Source organism: Sarcophilus harrisii, chromosome 6 (assembly GCF_902635505.1).
Source record: "Sarcophilus harrisii chromosome 6, mSarHar1.11, whole genome shotgun sequence".
NCBI lineage: Eukaryota > Metazoa > Chordata > Mammalia > Dasyuromorphia > Dasyuridae > Sarcophilus > Sarcophilus harrisii.
This window is the reverse complement of record NC_045431.1, coordinates 136024355-136044781: the sequence shown is the minus strand read 5'-3', so window position 1 is coordinate 136044781 and position 20427 is coordinate 136024355. Positions and strand designations below refer to the sequence as shown.

Below are 20427 nucleotides of genomic sequence, written 5' to 3'. Positions count from 1 at the left end.
ACCCAGATGACTCAAACATTCTTCAAGTTAGAAAAAGTACCTCTCTTTTTAGAGCCTAATTAGCAAAGTATTGCTTTATAGTGTTTTATAAAATACCTCTCACAAAAATCAGTATTTCTCTTGAAAGTGAGATTTTTAAAAAGAATTTATCATCAATACTATTAGATAGTTTGGCTTTTTAAAGTTATTTCCAAAGTGCACTAAATCACAGTTTCAAGGGTTAACTGAAGACTAATCCTCACTGGATATTAAATCTTGGGACCCCCATCCCATTTTAAAGTCATTTGGGAATATGATAAGCTTACAATCTAGGATTTTATCTAAATCACTGATAAAAATGCTGAGCACTAGAGGGTCAAATACTAATTTCTGGAGCAAATTCACTGGAGCCTTCCTTCCAAGTTCTACATTGAATCTGTAAGAAATTTTCTTTGACCATCCAAAGATTTTGAATCTATTGCACTCTGCTGGGGTGCTGTGTGTGTGTGTGTGTGTGTGAGCAATTAAAACAACTGCCTATCAGGCCTCCAGTTGAGAACTCAAAATGATCTCCATAATTTAATAATTCCAAGCACCATATGTTACAAGTAATCTGTATCATTAATTGCTCTTTCCCATCCTTACCTGAACAGTGGCTTTGGGTATCCATGCCAAGGCAACAAAAATTTTTTCCTTAAATGAAAAACCAGCAAAACACACCAATAAGAATGTGACGAAAATTCGAGCCAACAATGACAAGCTCAATGTACCAACACAGATGCCTAGAACAAATTGAGAAAGCTTGAGTTAATAATTAAAATCAATAACATATTAGCCAAGAAAAACTTTTTGAGGATAATTAATTACCAAGAACACCAATAACATCTTAGTTTGACATTCTGTTTTTTTTGTTGTTGTTTTCAAACATTTTCACACATATTATCATTTTGTCCTTTTCAAATTAAAAAATAAGGAAATACAAACATGATTGAATATAAAACAAAACATTTCTGGCTCGGGTAAAAATGATTCAGTTGATGGAGTACAAAGTGCTGTCTAGTTATGGTGATAGCACAAATTTCAGGAGAGGCAGCATTTCTGTTAACAGACACGTTTTTATATATAAAAAAAGTGTTTTTCATGTCAGTTGAGCTTTAAATGACCTATAGATAGAAATCTGATTTGATTTTATGTTCCCAGATCATTCAGATTGGCTGCCTCAGAAAGTATTTGTTTACAGCACATAAAAAGAAATGAGTGTGCTGAATACAGCATGTATTGCTATGCTAGACAAGTTTTTTTTTTTTTTTTTTTTTTTAAGGACAAGGGATACAATGTAAAAAAAAACTCCAATATTTCTAAAAACTTCTCCTCTAATGTCTTACCAATAGTATTTGATTCAAGATTTGCAACAGACACCTCTGCTCCAACCAGACCAAAAAGGAGTGGTTGAAAAATTTGCCATGTGCCTGCAATTATTTTTTGCACTTTTACCTATATAAAAAGAAAACAATTGGATAAAGTTATTAGCGAACTGAGTCAAATTAAACAATTTTATTTTATTATAAATATTTCACATCTCACCCTTGAAAAAGTCTGGTTTCAGGAGAGCAAACTTTTTCTAACCCATTTGCATCAGATTGATGATTTAATAGACTTGTTTTTGTACTGCTCTAGATTTAGAAGAGAGTCAAGTATAGTATAGGTTGCAGAGAATGGATAAGCATACCTGATATCTCCATCTCAGCCTCCAGCTTTGTATATCTGTAAATCTTAGAAGCATACCATTAAAGCTTAAACTGTATTAAGCTTTCTGGGACATTCTGGGAAGATACTGATAGAAATGTCTGCCAGAAAATGTCCAAAACAGATCTTTTAAGCACTTGTCAGTACTTTTTTAAGAAAGACAACTTTCCAAGTTGAACTAGGTCATTAATCAAAATCTTGAGTCCTTTCATTCAACTAATTCAGAATCCAGCTAAATGTATTATCATTTAGGTCACAAGGAACACATGAGAGATTGAGTCAAATATGTCTTCTGATCATGTTATGTATGTTACTTCCCTGATAGATGAGTCTAGTGACCATACTCTATTCCTCTCCCCCCTCCACCCCCCCCAAAAAAAAGTATAGTATAGAATAAAAGCTGACCTTGGAGCAAAGAAAACTTGTGTTCAAATCCTTCCTCTTACACATGGCTGGGTGATCCTGGCCATGAACCTTACCCTTATAGTTGGCAAGGTAGCTCTCTTGGATGAAGATTCACAGAAAGGGCTGATTTGTTTTGGTAGAAGAAGTTACTCCCTGGGACCTCCCCAACATCAACAAAATTATAAATCCAGTTCCTATTCTAGTCCCTATGCCTTTGTATTTGGAAATAAAAAAGATGAAAAAAAAAAGTAAAAATGAAACAAAAATAAGAATTTTTAAAATAGTAGTGATTCTTTTAGGTGCACTTCATCCTTGTGAAACATGTCTATTAACAGTATTTTCTCTTCTCCATAGGGATCTCTGCATCCACAGACTTAAAAATGACTTGTTTTTTAAGTGAAACATCTGCTACTTTGTAGTAAAAACCATCACTTTATTGGTCCATTTTAATTTGGTGAGAATTAACAGCAAGTTCATTTGGTCTACAGACATAGACTCTCCTTTCTTGATACCTTCCTTTTTTTTTTTTTTTTTTTTTTGAAAATTGATATGTTTGTCCCCCTCCTCCATTTCTGCAGTGTCTCTTTTCTACCTCCAATTCCTTAGGGAACATCACCGATAGTAACTGTACAATGATCATATCCATAATTTCTGTCAGTAAAACTTGCCAGGAACAACAAATCTTAATAGTCACAATTTTCTCTTGCCTTCTTATTTGCCTCCCCCCCACCCCAATCTTCCTGATTGTGCCTTAAGTCCAATGCCAAGCCTTATTCTGACACATTCCACAGTCTTTCATTTATTAATATCATGATAAAGTACAGGTAGCAACTCAGCATGCAAAACCAGAGAAAGCCACAAGGTGGAGATGCATGCTTGAGCTGTTCAAGCTCATTTCTACTTACTATCCAGGTATGCAGAGACTGAGTTGCTCTAAAACTAAGGAGCTTTCTGAGTTCTACACAGGTGCAGACAGAATTGATCGAAATCTTTCTTTTTAATGTGTTGATCTAAATAGGTTTCTTTCTAGGATACAAAGATTTCCCTAATAATTAATTCATAGTTAATTTTGCAGCTGGTATGTTGCACCCTCCTTCCATTCTATGGAATTGATATTCTAATATCAATTGATATTCTATTGATATTCTAATAATTTTTCCCTCAATTTTGAGAAACCTAAAAGGATTACTCATTTGCATGTAAATGAGCTATTTACTACATTAATCTCTTTCCTAAAGGGAAAATCCATTTTAAAGTTCATGAAAATCCACTATTCTGAGTTGAAGTCTGAAACCTCAATTCCAAATTTCAAATTCAAAATTCAAAAGCTAGGGAGCTTCCCTGCCTCTAACCCAAAGGTGAAGATGAAGCTGTTGTGAGATATAACAAACACAGTCTAAGTAATTGAGGTCCCACAGTTGGACTGACTAGATATATCCTCCTACAGATCTCTGGAGTGAGGAGAGAAGTGGGAGAGAAGTGGGGGGGGACTAGGGGAAAAAAAGAGAGAGAGAGAAGAGAGCAAAATGAGAGAGAGACAGAGACAGACACACACACACACACACACACACACACACACACCAGACGACAGAAATTCTGATGACACAGAGAGAGATTGATGTAAATTGTCCCCCTGATCTTTGTGGGGAGGAAGGGTTAGAAAGGCTAGGAATCGAAACCCCACCCTCCTGTTTATAGGAGAAACTCCCAGATAAATAATCTCCTCCTAAGATTCAATTGGAGATCTTGGCCTGGGGCATGATCACTACTCTCTATTAGATTGAAAACAAGTCCCTCAAATTGCTCCCTAGCTCCGGACAGCAAAAAAACCAATAAAATTAAATGTTTTATGCCCAGACCATTGCAAATAAGCCTAACAGGATTTTTCCCGCTAAAAAAACTGTTTTCTTAGTGTAATAAACCCACTTTTTGCCACACCTCTTTCATTTGGGTTTGTGGATTCTTTTGCAAACCCTGTGGACCAGCTGGGGGACCCCATTGCTGTCAGGGGATCTCTCAACTCTTACTTCTTACACCTCACCCAAGACGACAGACATACATACACACACACACACACACACACACACACACAGAGAAGACAGAAACAGAGAAAGAGAGAGAGAGAGAGGGAGAGAGAGAGAGAGAGAGAGAGAGAGAGAGCCACAAACAAAAAACTGCCTTTCTCTTTTAAAATTCCCACCAGAGTTTATGATCTTACCTTGACTCTGACTTGGCACTTTTCACTAGCCAAATATTTTCCTCATACCTGGGCTTACTTCTGTTCTTGGCATTTAACAGAGAAAATTTTGCTACAGAAGGGACTGCCATAACCAGTGCTACATAAAACATGTACTTCTCCTTTCCCTTTCCTAGCATGTGTTTTAGATAGAAAGGAAGGAAAAAAGGAAGGGGAAAAAAAATAGAGAGGGGGAGGATTCTGAGAAAATGGCAGAATAGGTCTGAAAATTTCAAGCTCTCCAGATTTCCCCCAGAAACAGAACAGATTTGCACCTCAAGATGAATGAACATAGACTGGTCTCAACAAAGAAAAGTTGAGACAGAACAGGGGTCCTCCTGAAATAACCTAAGAAGAATGGAAGACAGACACCAGGGATGTCATATCAGAAAGTAGCAAGTCCTGAGAAACCCTAAGGCTAGAAGGCCATGGGAGTACCACAAATTGTGTTGGGCAATCTGTTGATCAGTAAACTGTAGAACTCAAGGATGGGAACTACCCCCACCCTTTACCATTCCTCAGTTGCATCTCTAAGTTATCCTATTAGCATATCAACCTAAACTTTATTTCTCTTTCCTATAAAATTATCTTCTTGATTCTGACTCTGCTAAATTCCCTTGGAAATTAGTCCACTGTCAAACAGTGTATCTTTTTACTTTTGGCTCTTTGCTAGATTCCCTTGAACTTTAGTCCATTTCAAATGGCATCACAATTATAATAAATCTTTGCCACTTAATTTGCAGACTTAGTGATTATGCAAATTCTTTTGTCAAACCCACAACATTGACCAGAGGGACCCTGATCTTGTTGGGGTGTCTTCCCCCTCAATATTTTTGGTACCTAACATAGTGGGCCCCACCCCCCAACTTTTATGTTCTCCTTAAAGTAAGCCCCTTTTCATCCTATAGCTGGGAGCACCCCAAGTAACTAGGAAAGCCTGTCTGGGTTGTCTGAGTTCCTTGCTCTATAAATTTTCCTTGTCAGGAATACACCTGGACTTGGAATCTCTTGTCATTTCTCAGCTAAGTTCCTTCTGGACTAAGGAATCTTTGCACCTTTTCACCCTCCGTGGATGGCAGAGGAGGTGAGGCACTATAGGACTAGAAATGCTGTTTAGGGACAGTTCATTTCTATCCCTAAATCTACTGGAGGGCAATTGAGAGCAGAAGTCCAAGAATTCCTTCTGGGAACCCCTCCTTATCAACATGTGGACCTTATGTTCCAGCAATATTTCTTCAACCCAGTACCCTTCTCCTGAACCCTCACCTCTTAAACTGGTTTCTGAAACCTCCAGACCCTGCTCCTCAGACTCTCTCACACTGGGATCAGAATCCTTTTTTCTCTCCCTCAAGATCCTGATTTAGCCACTCCTTCTAAACTCTGGCCACTCAGAGAAATAGTTTTTTTTTTTTTTTTTTTTGATAGTTATTAGCAGGCTCTTGGGGTGAAATAATCAGGAAACATGTGTCCTTTCAATGTCAGACCTTTCCCAGATTAAGGAAAAATTTGGCCCTTACTCTGAGGACCCCACTAGACATATTGAGGGATTTAAAGTCATCTCCCTCCAATTTGACCTTACCTGGGGAGATATTAACATCATTATCTTCTCTTGCTTCACCATAGAGGAGAAAAAGAAAATCTGGGATCTAGCCCAGAAGTTTGGAGATGATATGGCTGAGTCCCTCTCTCCCCCCTCTCAGGGATTATTGCTATTCCAATCACAAACCCTGGGTGGGATTATCAGGAAGGAAACAGTGAGAATGGATCATTTTCTAATCTGCCTCATTGAAGGTATGAAGAATCTAATTACAAAGCAGGTTAATTATGAAAAATTTAAGGAAGCTCTCCAAGGATCTGAGGAAAATCCTGCTCTCTTGCAGGGGTGCCTTTTAGAGGTTCTAAAGAAAGACCTGGACCTCACTTCTCTGGAGGGGATCACTGTCCTTAGCATGCATTTCATTAGTCAGTCTGCCCCAGATTTTCAGAGGAAGCTGCAGAAGTTTGCCACGGGTCCTCAAAACTCCCCAAGACACAGCTGTTGGAAACAGCTTTTGGAGTTTTCAAAAATAGGGAATGAACTGTGGCAGAGGAGGGAAATTGCAGAGCCAAAGGGATCAGAGAGCAGACTCAAACTATAGCTGCTGCTATATCTGAGAACCATGTGGGTTTGTGCTTCAGATGCCACAGCCAGGTCCATTGGTCTCACAATTGTCCACAGAGGAAACGTCCAGACCCAGGCCCTAAGTGCAATCAGGAGAGGCATAGGAAGAGAGACTGTCTGCAATAGGGTTGAACCACCTCTACTCAATGCCCCGTTCTCTGGTCTCCTCAGGACCAAAAGCCACAATGTCCAGGGTTTGGTCAGGCTCCCCCTTATTCCATCATGATGGCTGAACTCACATACTTTGGATGTGACAGGTAAATCCTTTGAATTTCTCTTTGACTTTATGGGAAGCTGGTATTCTGTCCTGCTCTGGTACTCTAGCTCCACTACCTCTCCTCTTTTATGGTGATGGAGATTGAAGGAAAACTTAGGAACTATTTTGAGATATTCCCTCTGCCTTGTCAGATTGGTGACCTGTTATTCAAACCCTCTTTTCTTATCATTTCCTCCTGTCCTGCCCCCTTGTTGGGGAATGATTTAATTGCAAAATTGGGGACCCAACTCTCTCTTTTCACACCTCTGGGAACATTTTTTTGTGCTTCTCTCATAGCCCTTAATATTCTATCTGAAATCTAGGAGGAAGTAGATTTCTCTGCTTTGGACCCAGAAATCCCTGGGTAGGTTACTCATGTCACCCCAACTTTAGTGCACCCTAAAAATCCCAGCATGTTCCCTCACAGGTGCCACAGTGGCACAGGTGCCACACTGTGACCCAGTGAAGTCAGAGATCAGAGAGGGATTGCAACCCCTGATTGAAAAATTTCTTAAGTACGAGCTTTTAGTTCCTGGTCAGTCTCCCTGAACTTTAGATCTTAAAGATGCTTTCTTTTGTATACCAGGAATAACTATCTAAGTTCCTGAAGCTATCGTGTTTCTTTGTCTAAGGCCCACATTGACTGTCAGTCTGTTAAGTATTTGAGCCAATCTTGTCACTCTCTGAATCTGCCTCAAAGAAACTGAACTGACTTTTGCCCCAGTGTTAGCACTGACTAATTTAAACAGGGAAAAGAAATCAGTTTACTCTGTGGTGAGCCTCAGTAGCACCTTGGAAGCTAAGCCACTCCCCACTGGGACCTCTGCCCAGAGGGTTGAACTCTTTGCCCTCCCCAGAGCTTTAGAATTGGGAAAAGGAATGAGAGTGAACAACTATACTGACTCCAAATATGCCTTGCATGTTTTGCATGCTCATGGAGCTAAATGGAAAGAAAGGGGATTTTTCACAACCAAACCACTGGTCAAACAATTAGATAGGTCTGCCTCATTTCAGCTTTTTTTTTTTTTTTTTTTTTTTGAGTTATCCTCCACCTTATCCAGGATAACTGCTTTCTCCCTCACTACAGTGAGCTTTGTATCTTCCAGACTTCAGACCATTAATGAAGAAGGGACCCCAAAACTCTAAAAATTCTTGAAGGAAAAAAATCTCCTTCAACTCTGCCTCAGTGAGGGACCCCACCAGAGAGAAACAAGATAAACAGTTTCATTCTGTTATCTAGGTGGGGTTGGTTCTAGTCCTTAGCAAAAGAATTTCAACCCTATTCAATTAAAGATCTTCTACTCACACTGAAACCCAGCTTGTAGATAAGCCAACTTGGGACTCCACCCACTAACCCCCACTGGGTCTGACCTGCTTGGGCTGTTCCACTCCTCATTGGGTCTGACCTGCTTGCGCTGTCCCAGCCCCACCAAGACACCCAATATCATGGCTTCCTCCAACGAAGGACTTTTGCAAATGGACCTTGGTAGTTCCCTTTGCTGCCAGGACCTTCTGTCTACCGAGAACTGCATTCTCAGTGCAAAACTTCATTTTCCAATAGATCTGCCACTATAAAGTCAGTCTCTTGGTAAACTGATTTCTATCCAACAATAAACTTTCATTTTGCAACTAATATTTGGGAATGAGTGAATTCTTTCATTCCTAAAACCTGTGGCTGATTTTAAGGGGATTCTTAACAACTCTCTTATAGCCACTAATCTAGACTACTCAAACAGCATCATTAACTTTCCAACCTGAATACCACTGGCTATCTATCCTAAAACTCAACAGCCCCTGTATGCTGCTGCCATCATCATCAAGTCTCCTCTCCTCAATTGGACTCAGCTTGGCAGCCAGCTCTACTGAAGCAGCTCCAGAAGATACGTGAAAGAGGAGGGAGTAAAGAGATATGAGAAAGTAGCAATTCTTGAAAAACCCTAAGGCTAGCCAGCCTTGGGAGTGCCACAAAGAATGCTGGTCAATAGCAGTAAATTAATACTGATTCTGTTGGTCAATAAACCATAGAACTCAGTGATAGGAACTACCCCACTCTTATTATTCCTCAGTTATAACTCTAAGCCATCATATTAGCACATCAACCTAATTTTAATTTCTCTTTCCTATAAAATTATCTTCTTGATTCTGATTCTTTGATAAATTCCCACAGAAACTAACCCACTATCAAGCAGCATAATATCTCCTTACTTTTGGCTCTTTGCTAGATTCTCTTGGAACTTTTGTCCACTTCGATTGGCATCACAATTATAATAAATCTTTACCTCTTAACTTGGAGACTGAGTGTGGAAACCTACAACACCTACAACACCAACCAGGGGGGCCCTCCACTCCACACCAGGATTGAGATTTAAGCACATAGGAATATTATTGCCAAATTTCAAAACCCCTCGGATCAAAGAGAAAAATTTTCAAGAAACAAGAAAAAAAAAAAAAAAAAAAAAACAATTCAAATATGCTGGAGCTACAATTAAAATTATACAGGACTTATCAGTAGCCACAATAAAAGACTTCAGGTCCTGAAATAACACATATTGGCAATCAAAAGAACTAGGCCTCTGGCTAAAAATGTCATATTCAGCAAAATTATCCGTAAGATTGAATGAAAAAAAGAACATCCAATGAATTTGCAGATTTTTAGGACTTTGTCTCAACAGCCAAACCCAACCTTAAAAGAAAATTTAACATATTGGAGGCCACTATCAAAGATTAATTTCAAGAAATTTAAGATGGACAAATCATTTATGTGTTGTGCAAGGAAATGTATATTATATGTTTTAGACTGATATCAGTAATTGGGTAGCTCAAAAGAAGATTGGGGCAGAGTTGAAAAAGCAAAACTGACCAGGAAAAAATAGTAATTATGTTATACAAATGAGGTGCGGAGAGGCATTGGTGGGGGGAGAAGGGCTTATAGTTATGATAACTATTTCCATTGGGAATGGGTTAAATAAGCAATGTTATATACATGGCATGAAGGGGATAGCACCCTTCAAAAGAGAGAGATTCCTGCCAAAGTCAAAATGCCTTTGAGGCACTGACTCTTGATGTCTCTGCTCTGATCAAGATATATCCTATCAGGCAATCTATACATTGAGAGATGTTCTCCCACAACACTTCAGCAACTCCACATGCTTTCCAGCTGCTTATGTGTATGTAGGAATACTCATTGTGTCAAGAAAATTTGACTTCTCCTTCAAGAGAGAAGCCTTGCCAATATTTATACTCTCTAAAAATGCAATGGGAGACAGGAGCATTTTTCTAACATGTCAAGCACAGATTTTATACTTTTCAGTGATGTCAACTTCCATTTTAGACTAATTTTTTATCACTCTGAAGATCTCTCTTGACATTTATGTCCAAAAACATCATTTAGTTCTTTCCTGGCCATAGTCTAAATGCTTGGGAGACACCAATGGCTTTTTAATACTCTGTGAGACCAATTAATGTCTGGGGCAGTTTTGGATTCTACCATTATTTCAATAACTAAAGAATATCCAGAAGAAGGCAATCAGATTGATGAAAGTCTTCAAATTTATGATGCATGAGGAAAGGTTAAAGGAATTGGATATATATATAATCTAAAGAAGTGAAGGTTTAGGAAGCTGTAACAATATTCAAGAATTTGAAGGGATATGACTTGAAGGAAATACTCAATTTTTGCCACTGGACCCAAGAGAACAGAATAAGGAACAACTAATGGAAGCTGTAAAGAAGAAATTTAAACTCAGCGTAAGGAAGATTTCCTATCAATGAAGTAGTAGTTGGTCCAAATAGAATGGGTTGCCGCAAAAGGGCAGAGATCGTCTTTGAAAAAGAGATGAATGGCTAGAGACAAAGATGCATCACACAAAGAAGGATATGTTTTTAAGCAGTCATCTGTCAAATTTAGCAGAGAAGAAAGAGTGATAAGGATTTATATAAAGGCAGTGATTCTGGGAAAGATAGACTGGAATAATGTAAAGAATTAAAATGTGTCTCAGGATGCAGAGAATAAAAAGTAGACAATCATGCCTTTTCTTTACCATTATCTGGTGTCTAAAAGAGGGTCCAAAAGAGGGATTTGAAAAAAACTCAAATCACCACTTACTATGATGACGGAGAAATGGAGAGTAATGATTCCAATCAGTGCCTTGTGTTAAGGACCATAGCATGGGAAGATTTTTTTTTTAATAGAAATAAGTCTTACAAATAATCATTAACTTTCCAGGACCCCTTCACCAAAACTTATTTACCTCCAAAAGAATGTAATAATTAGACATTTCTTTATTTCCTCTTAGTATACTGTGTGACTGTTAGTACATAGTTGAAGAATGCTCTAAGTGGAAGAAGTCTTTTTGGAAAGAAACATTGTAAAAGTTAGAACAATTATGTTAATTCATATGATCATCTTTGATCTAGCACTTATCCTTCTAGGACTATATCATATAGATATTACTGAAAGGGGAAAAAAGACTTGTGAAAATAATTTATTATACCATCACTTAGAGACAGTAAAAAATGTCAAAAATATTATTAACTGAAGACAATCCATGGATCCAGCAATGAGCAATAGTCAAATAAACTGTAACATATCTATTACAATTGTACCACAACTACAATGAATGATTGAACACAATTCTCAATAAAGGATTATAAGATAAATGTAAAGAAGCTTGAGATAAAGTAATGTAGAATAAATAAAGCATAATCAGAACACAGCAGACATAGTGATAATAATGATGAAATCTGAAAAAAAAAAATACATGGAAAGAGGCAGCTAGGTGGCATGGTGGATAGAGTACTATCCCTGAATTCAGGAGGACCTGAGTTCAAATCTCGTCTCAGACATTTAACATTTCCTACCTGTGTGATCCTGGGCAAGTTACTTAACCCCAATTGCCTCAGCAAAACACACACACACACACACACACACACACACACACACACACAACAAAACAAAAAAACATGGAATATAGACGTCAGAACAAGGAAGGGGACAGAAAATTTTAATTATTTTTTAAAAGGCTATTTTGCATAAAAATCAAGCTTCAATCAAGCCCTTGGAAGTCAATGATTCTGCTCTCCTTAATCGTTTTTTCATTTTTGTGTGTTTTAATGCCTGAAAATCAAATGTGAGATTAATAAGATAGAAAATAAAATAAAAACAAAACCAAAACAAAAAACTATCAGGCTATAAATAAATCTAGGAACTGGTTTTATGAAAAAATCATTAAGATAGGTAAGTCATTGGTTAATTTGATTTTAAAAAAGAAATAAAACTAAATATCTTATATCAAAAATTAAGAGGGTAAAATCACCACCAATGAATAATAAATTAAAGTAATCAATTTAGAAATGTTTTGCCCAATCATATGCCAATAAATCTAACAATCTGAGCAAAGTTGATGAATATTTACTAAAATAAAAAATACCTAGATTAACAGATCAGGAAACTGATTGCCTAAATAACCCCATCTTGGAAAAATGAAATTGAACAAGCCATTAATGAACTTCCTGGGTTCACAAGTGGATACTACCAAACATTTAAAGAACAATTGATTCAAATATTATACAGACTATTTGGAAAAATAGACAAAGAAGAAGCTCTAACAAACTCCCTTTATGGCACATATGTGGTGCTGATAACCTAAACCAGAAAGAACTAAATGTGAGAAAAAATAATTATAGACCAATTTCCCTAATAAATATTGATGTAAAAATTTTGAACATAATGCTAGCAAGGTGATTACAGCAATATATTACAAGAATTATACACTATGACCAGATGGGATTTACACCAGGAATGCAGAGTTGGTACAATATTAAATATAATTAACCATATCAATTTTTAAAAACCAACAGAAAAAATATATGATTATCTCAATAGATGCTGAAAAAGCTTTTGGCTAAATATAGGACCCATTTCTATTAAAAATAGTAGACAGCATAGGAATAAAGGGAGTGTTCTTAAAATGATAAGCAGTATTTATCTAAAATCGTCAGTAAGCATTACTTGTTAGGGGAACAAGCAGAAGCCTTTCCAATAAAATCAGGGGTGAAGCAAGGATGCCCATTATCATTTTTGTTAAAAAGTACTAAACATGTTAGCTTTAGCAATAAAAGAAGGAAAAGAAATTGAAGGAACAAAACTATTCACTATTTGTGGATGATATGATGTTATATTTGGAGAACTCTAGCCTATCAACAAAAAAAGTTATTTGAAAAAATTAACAACTTTAGCAAAGTGCAGGATATAAGATAAATCCACAGAAATTATCAGTATTTATATATATATATGACCAACAAAGCCTAGTAAGTCTAGTAGCAAGTGATAAAGAACTTCCATTTAAAATAACTGTAAACAATATAAAATATTTGGGAATCTATCTGCCAAGACAAACTTAGAAACTATATGAACACAATTATAAAACAATCAATCCAGGAACTATATGAACACAATTACAAAATAATCTTCACACAAATAAACTCAGATCTGTTTAGATTTAGATTTAGATCTAATTGTTTAATCAGAAAAATATCAGTACGCTGAGCCAATATAATAAAAATGATAACACTGCTTTACTAATCAAACTACCACAAAAAACATCTGATAGAGCTATAAAAAATAACAACAAAATTAATTTTAGCAAAACCAGATCTCAAAACTATATTAATAAAGCAGTAATCATCAAAACTCTCTGGTACTGGCTAAGAAATAAAGTGATAGATTAGTGGAATAGACTTGGTACATATAACACAGGAGTCAATGATAAAAGTACCCTAATGTTTGATAAATCCAAAGACCCAAGCTTCTAGCATAAGAATTCACTATTTCACAAAAACTATGGAAAACTGGAAAACAATAGGACATAAAGTAGGTATAGATTTAACATCATATACCAAGATAAATTCAAAATGGGTTCATGATTTAGCTATAAAGGGTGACACCATAAGCAAAATAGAAGAGTAAGAAATAACTTACCAGTCAGATCTATGGGAAGGGAAAAGATTAATGATCAAACACAAGATAGAGCGCATTACAAAATGCAAAATAGTTAATTTTGATTATATTAAATTTAAAAATTTCTATACACAAAAACAGTGCAACCAAGAGTAGGAGGAAAGCAGAAATCTGGGGAAAAATTTTTTTAAATAGCAAATACCTCATAGCCTTATCTCATAGCCTCATTTCTCAAATACATAGAAAACAGAGTCAAATTTATAAGCACACAAGCCATTTCCCAATAGATGAATGGTCAAACAAGCACTTTTTAAATGAATAAATCAAAGCTGTCTATAGGCATATGAAGAACTGCTTTAAATCATTTTTTGATTAGAGAAATGCACATTAAAACAACTCTAAGTTACCACACCTCCATACCTACCAATTGGCCAAAATGACAAAGGAAATTGATAAATGTTGGAGAGAATGTAGGAAAATTGGAATACTAATGCATGGTTAGTGGAGTTGTGAACTGATCCAACCACCATTCCTAAAGAGCAATTTGAACTATGAAGGGGCAAATAAACTGTGCATACCCTTTGATCAACAATAGCACTACTAGGTCTGTATCCCAAAGAGATCATAAAAAGGAAGGAAAGAATCTACATGTGCAAAAATGTTTATAGAAGCCTTTTGGGGGGGAGTAAAATATTGGAAACTGAGCAAGCTGTGATATATGAAATCCTACTGTGCAATAAGAAATAATGAACAGGCAGATTTCAGAAAAAACTGGAAAGACTAGTACAAACTGATGCAGAGTGAAATGAGCAGAATCAGGAAAACACTGTATAAACAATATTGTGTGATACCAAATACGATTGATTCAATTTCAGCAACAAAATGCTCCAAAGACAAATATAAAGTATTCATGAAGAAAAACATTATCCATAACCAAATAAAGAACTGATGGACTCAGAATGCAATCAAAGCACTTTTTTTTTTTCACTTTAATCCTTCTCTTTTTTTTTCTTTTGAGTGTTTCTTCTTTCATAACTAAGATTAATATGGAAATATGTTTTCCATGATTGCACATATATATTCTATACCAAAGTGCCTACAATCTTCAGAAGACAGGAGGGGAGGAAGGAAGGGAAGGAGACAAATTTTGAACTCAAAATCTTATTAAAATGAATGCTAAAATTTTCTAGATATGTATTAGGGGGATGAAAGGATAAATTCTATTAAAAAAAAAGAAATTGTTCTGAATTCAAAACAACTGAAGAATTAACAAAAATTGGGAACTCTGCTCATTGTTAAATAGAGAATTTTCTGACCATTCATTATAGAAATAAAAAGTATGCAACTGTTTACCATTTTTTATTCTAGTAAATACCTTTTCATGGTCCCACTGTATTGCTGAAACAAAAGTCAACACTATTGCAGCTAGTCCTCCAGCTGCATGTAAACCAATTCGATTGCTGCCTATGACAGCCACAATAGATGTACCCATAAGGAGGAATGCTCTCTTCCAGGCAACTATATGCTAGGGTTAGAAACAAAGATATTTAAAGATTAATTTACATTAAACATTTAAGAAAAGTTTTTCATTATCTATGACATTTTACTATTCATGTCATCAATATCTCTTGTGATGTTAAGTAATATCTGAACATTCTGTCTTGTTTTTCATGAAAATCTTTAAACCAGAGAAAACTTAAGCAAACTTAATGAGATTTTTACTATCTTGTTACTATTAACCATGAAGTTTTTAGTGGGAGTGAGGAGAAAAAACAGGGCTTCCTATTCAGCAGCCTCTGAATAATTAAGAATTGAATTGCAAGTAAATTCGATTTTAAAAATCAGCAATATTTAAAGATATGCCTTTTCTGTATTGATAAAACCCTCTGTGTGTAAACTCTAGCACACTCTTCAACAATTGTCAGGGGGAATAAAAGAAGTTTGGCTAGGCCAAACCAGGGAGGGAAATATTAAAATATAATTGTGCTGTCTACATAAGCATTGAGAATTTAGGTCAACTGTGGTCAACACAATAGAAAGGAAGAAGAGGAGTAGATGTTGCATCTTCCTTTAGGAAGGTTTACAGGGGAGGATCTGGAAATGAAAGGATAGTAGCTGTTGTATCCAATTTTATGACTTCTAGCTCATAGTAGTAAAAGGTAGTAATGGAAAGGAAGAACTTTGTCCATCAGAGTTAAGTAGATCATTCTTTTGTTTCTTATTTGCAAAAAATTAGAAACTTCAATTAAAAGCACTAATGAGGATTCTGTTATCAAGCAACAGAAATCTGCTTTAATATACATTAAAAATAGTTTTCACAAAAATAAATGTAATAAGTGATATTTTATATCTTCCCAAATTATAGCTTTTCTTATTAAATGCTTAAGCACAACTTTTCATCAAACAGATTTATTTCCTATTTACCTGATCACTACTTGGAAAGTAGCGAAGAAAATATCCTATGATAATTCCTGCTGACACACCCAATATTATTTCAAAAAAACTCATGATGATAATCCAATATACAGGACCTGTAAAGAACATATTATCAGGAGACCATTATTTTTTTTCAATAATATTTTATTTTTTCCTCAATTACATGTAAAAATATTTAAAAATATTTGTTGTTTCATTTTGTTTTGTTTCTTAAGTTTTGAGCTCCAAGTTCTAGACCTCTCTTCCTGAAATGGTAAACATTCTGATATAAGTTATACATGTGCAAACATATAAAACATTTCCATATCAGTCATTTTGTACAAGATGATTCAATCAAAAAAAATTGAAAGGAATGAAGGAAGGAAAGAAGGAGGATACTGGGAGGGAGAGAGAAAGAGAATATTATGCTTCAGTCTGTATTCAGATAACATTAGTTCTTTCTCTGAATGTGGATAACATTATTGATCATGAGTCCTTTGGAATTGTCTTGGATAATTGTATGGCAGAAAAATGCTAAGCCATTCATAGTTTATCATCGTACAAGGCTGTGGTCACTATGTTCATTGTTCTCCTGATTTCATTTTGTATCTCATTTTATATGTCTTTACAGATTTTTCTGAAATTGTCCTGTTTGTCATTTCTTATAGCGCATTATTCTATTATAATCATATATCAAAATTTTTTCAGTCATTCCCCAAAATGGGGATCTCTTCAATTTCTAATTTTTAGCCACTATAAATATTTTGTACAAATATTCTATACATATTTTGTATAAATATGTTTGTACAAATAGGTTCTCTTCCCTTTTTATTTTAAGATCTCTTTGGATACAGAACTAGCAGATATTTCTGGATTTGATCCAGAAATCCAGAAATTCATACCTTTGGGTATGCATAGTTTTATAGCCCTTTGGGTATAGTTTCAAATTACTCCCCAGAATGGTTGGATCAATTCACAACTCCACCAACAGTGCAGCAGTGTCCCAGTTTTCCTACATCCCCTCCAACATTCATCATTTTCTTTTTTTGTATATCAGTTCAGGAGACCATATTAAAGAAATATCTGCCTATGTAAAATAAAATATAGAAAGACAAACATTACCCTATCAGTGTTTTCATGTACAAAAAAATCATGGATAAAAACCAACAATATTAGATATACACTAAAACAAACATGAAAATCAGCCTCTAATATACAGTGTCCCAAAAGTCATAGTGTGGTTTTAAGTATATACTTCTTTTACATAATTTGGATTTATGAACTTTGAATAATAAATTTTGAATTTCATTTTTAACAAAATGAAGCATACTATAATTATGCATTGTATGTTGGACAGTTCTTATATGATACTTTCTCAAACTCGTAAAATGGTAGACTAGGTTCTCTTGTTTGATTACTTAATCACCTGCTCTATGTCCATTAGGCTTTTTCTTGAAGGATCATGTCAAATCTGTCATGTATACATCAAAACAACTAACATTACAAAGTCATGAGCAACATCTAATGAAAATTTTTACAAAGTTTGAAAATTGAGCACAAAATGGTAATTATATTGAGTTTAAAATAATTAATCCTTGAAATGTTATTTTTTAAATAATTGTTTTAAAGTTTTATAAAGTTTCATGTCACAGTAAGACTTTACATTCTGTATTACTTGGTCTACTGAATAATTACATATTTTTGTTGTTCAGTTGTTTCAGTCCTATTTGACTCTTTGTGATCAAATTTGGGGTTTTCTTTGCAAAGATACTGGAGTGATTTGTTATTTCCTTCTCCAGCTTAATTTATAAATGGAAAAACTGAGGCAGAGAAAAATTAAATGATTTGTCCAGGGTAACACAAGCTAGAAAGTGTCTGAGACCAGATTAGACAAGTCTTCGTGACTCCAAGTCTGGCATTCCATCTACTATACTACCTTGCTATATGCACGTATGTATCTATAATCATCAGCCAGTATTATGTATATCACAAACAGCATTCATAGAGCTGATATCCTGGTCAAATTTGTATGGGAGTGGAACAGGGCTCAGAATTTGAAATCCCATGGTAAAAGGGACTATAGAACTCTGCTCTATTGGTAGAAGACATAGGGATAGCAGAATTTCCTTCTGTAAATGGGAAGAATGTCTTAGATGTCACATCTGTATCACCTGAATCACAAGACTATGATGAGAATCAAATGAGAATATATTTGAAACTTCATATTTTACAGGATTTAGTATCTAAATGCTAGTTATTATGATAAAAAATGTAAACCATAAATTTCCAAGACAGTATGCCTCAGTCAGGTACTATAATAAAAGAAAAAGGGGTAGCCTGAACCAAAGATAGCCCAACCTACTCTTCCCTCATCTTCCTTTACCCCACAATTGCCAGAAATTTAACTACCTGAACCCCCTCATACTCCATAGTGGAGATAGGATAGGGAGTAGATAGGAAGGAGCAATGGCAATAGGAAAGGAAGACCAAAGAAAAATTTTTAAAATTACATTCAATATTTGCTGAGGGTTTAATCTATTTAGACATTCCTCCTCTCATTCTTGAGTCAAAAATAGGTACTAATGAAGCAATAGGGCTTTTAATCATTCCTTCTGATGTTTGTTTCATGATAAACTGTACATGGTTGTCCATGCTCTTCCAAACCTTGGCATGCCCTCATTCCCATAGAAAAACAACATGTATACACACACATGCATATACATGTATATATACATATACATGTGTTTGTGTAAATATAAACATATGTATATTTATGTATGTATGTTATATATGTGTATATATTATATATATGTGAACAATATATACTATGTCTGTGCTAGGCAGCTTTCATATCTTAAAAATATGTGATAGCTTTCTGTGATCATGGGCAAATTGTTATCCCCACATTTTTTGCTCCCCCCTCCCCTTGATTAACCTTAAGATCAAGGTGGGACCAGGGACTAAGACCAGGCTGATAAGAAGAAGACAAATCAGTTTGCTTGGAGTCTTGTAATGTTCTCTTCTCTAAATATAATTGTTCTCTGGGAGCAGATTTCTTGGGGAGCTTCTGGGGGCAGCCTTAGTTTCAGTTCAGTTCAATAATCACCCCAAATGCAGCCAGGAGTTAAAATCCAGATCCTTTATTGTTTCCTTCAAAATAGCCTGGTTAGTTTTCTTAAAGCCCTATCTTTCTCCTTGGTTCCAAGAGCTCTTGCTGCTAGTCTTTTGCCTCTTCCAGTTTCAGCTTCTTGCTCTCTCTCTGAATCCTGGCTTCTCAAATCTCCCTGTTCTCCCAGTGGGCTTGTCCTTTTATATGCTCTTTTAGAGGTGTGAACTCAAAGGTTGACTCCTCTGAGAGTGGGATTGTGGGAACTGTGACTTGTGAATCTCCTCCACTGAACTTGTGAATCTCCCGACTGAATCCTGACTTGTAAATCTCCTGGAGTGCCTATCAATTCCAGTGACTTAGCACCTTGTAAGAATCCTAACAGAGTTTTGGGTGTCAAGCATGCTTGCTAAATGGAGTTTCTCTTTAATATTACAATGCTTGCTATTTTAGTTGTTCTTTGCCTTTTATTACTGCATGAAGATCTAAAAGATGGGAGTTAACTATGGGATAGGGGCTTAATCAAGGATAGTACCATGAATCCAAGTCTTATGTAAAATTCCTGTAGAGTAACTGGGAAGCCAAGGTTACCATAAATCCTATTTTGAAAAATTGTTCCATCTCTTGGCCTTTATTTAAGATCTATTTTAATTTTATTTCTGTGATCTTATTTAATTTTTGATACAGGCTGAGGTTATTATGTTCTTTGGCATTGCATGGTTCATTGTGATGTTCAACATGCCAATTTGATGTGCACATACTTAAATGCAATTACAGAGCTGTTATTATTAATCACTGTTCAATTTGTGATTGAGATTGAAATAAAATAGCATCATGGCTATGCAATTCTTAAAAAATTGGTGTGCATTAGCAGGATTGAATCCAATCAAGGACTTTTATTTTAGGGAATATCTTTGGAATACTTTGATAAAAATAATGAAGATTCTTTTATGCGGTGTGTGGAGGAGGCAGTTTGAATAAAAGTCAAGTATCATCTAAAATTATTGAAGATGACAACAATGTCTTGTATTCTGCCATTTGGTTAATGCAGTAGTACATGTCATGATCATTTATATTACTGGATTTAGGAGGATGTTTGGAAAATAATTAATAGACATTCTTATAAAGATGAGAAGTTGGTTTTTAAACTTCCTCTGAGTTGAGG

At 35.5% G+C, this 20427-nt stretch overlaps 1 protein-coding gene across 3 annotated transcripts in view; it reads right to left on the bottom strand.

Annotated features, from left to right (window-relative positions):
• SLC9B1 (solute carrier family 9 member B1) overlaps window positions 1–20427 on the bottom strand; it is a 67545-nt gene that overhangs the window by 7604 nt on the left and 39514 nt on the right. For all 3 annotated transcript variants that reach the window (XM_031943357.1, XM_031943356.1, XM_031943359.1), the window contains 4 exons: window positions 16166–16272; window positions 15117–15266; window positions 1365–1473; window positions 625–761 (listed from right to left, as the gene is read on the bottom strand). In XM_031943357.1, the coding sequence (XP_031799217.1) occupies window positions 625–761; window positions 1365–1473; window positions 15117–15266; window positions 16166–16272 (503 nt within the window). The remainder of the gene's footprint in view (window positions 1–624; window positions 762–1364; window positions 1474–15116; window positions 15267–16165; window positions 16273–20427) is intronic.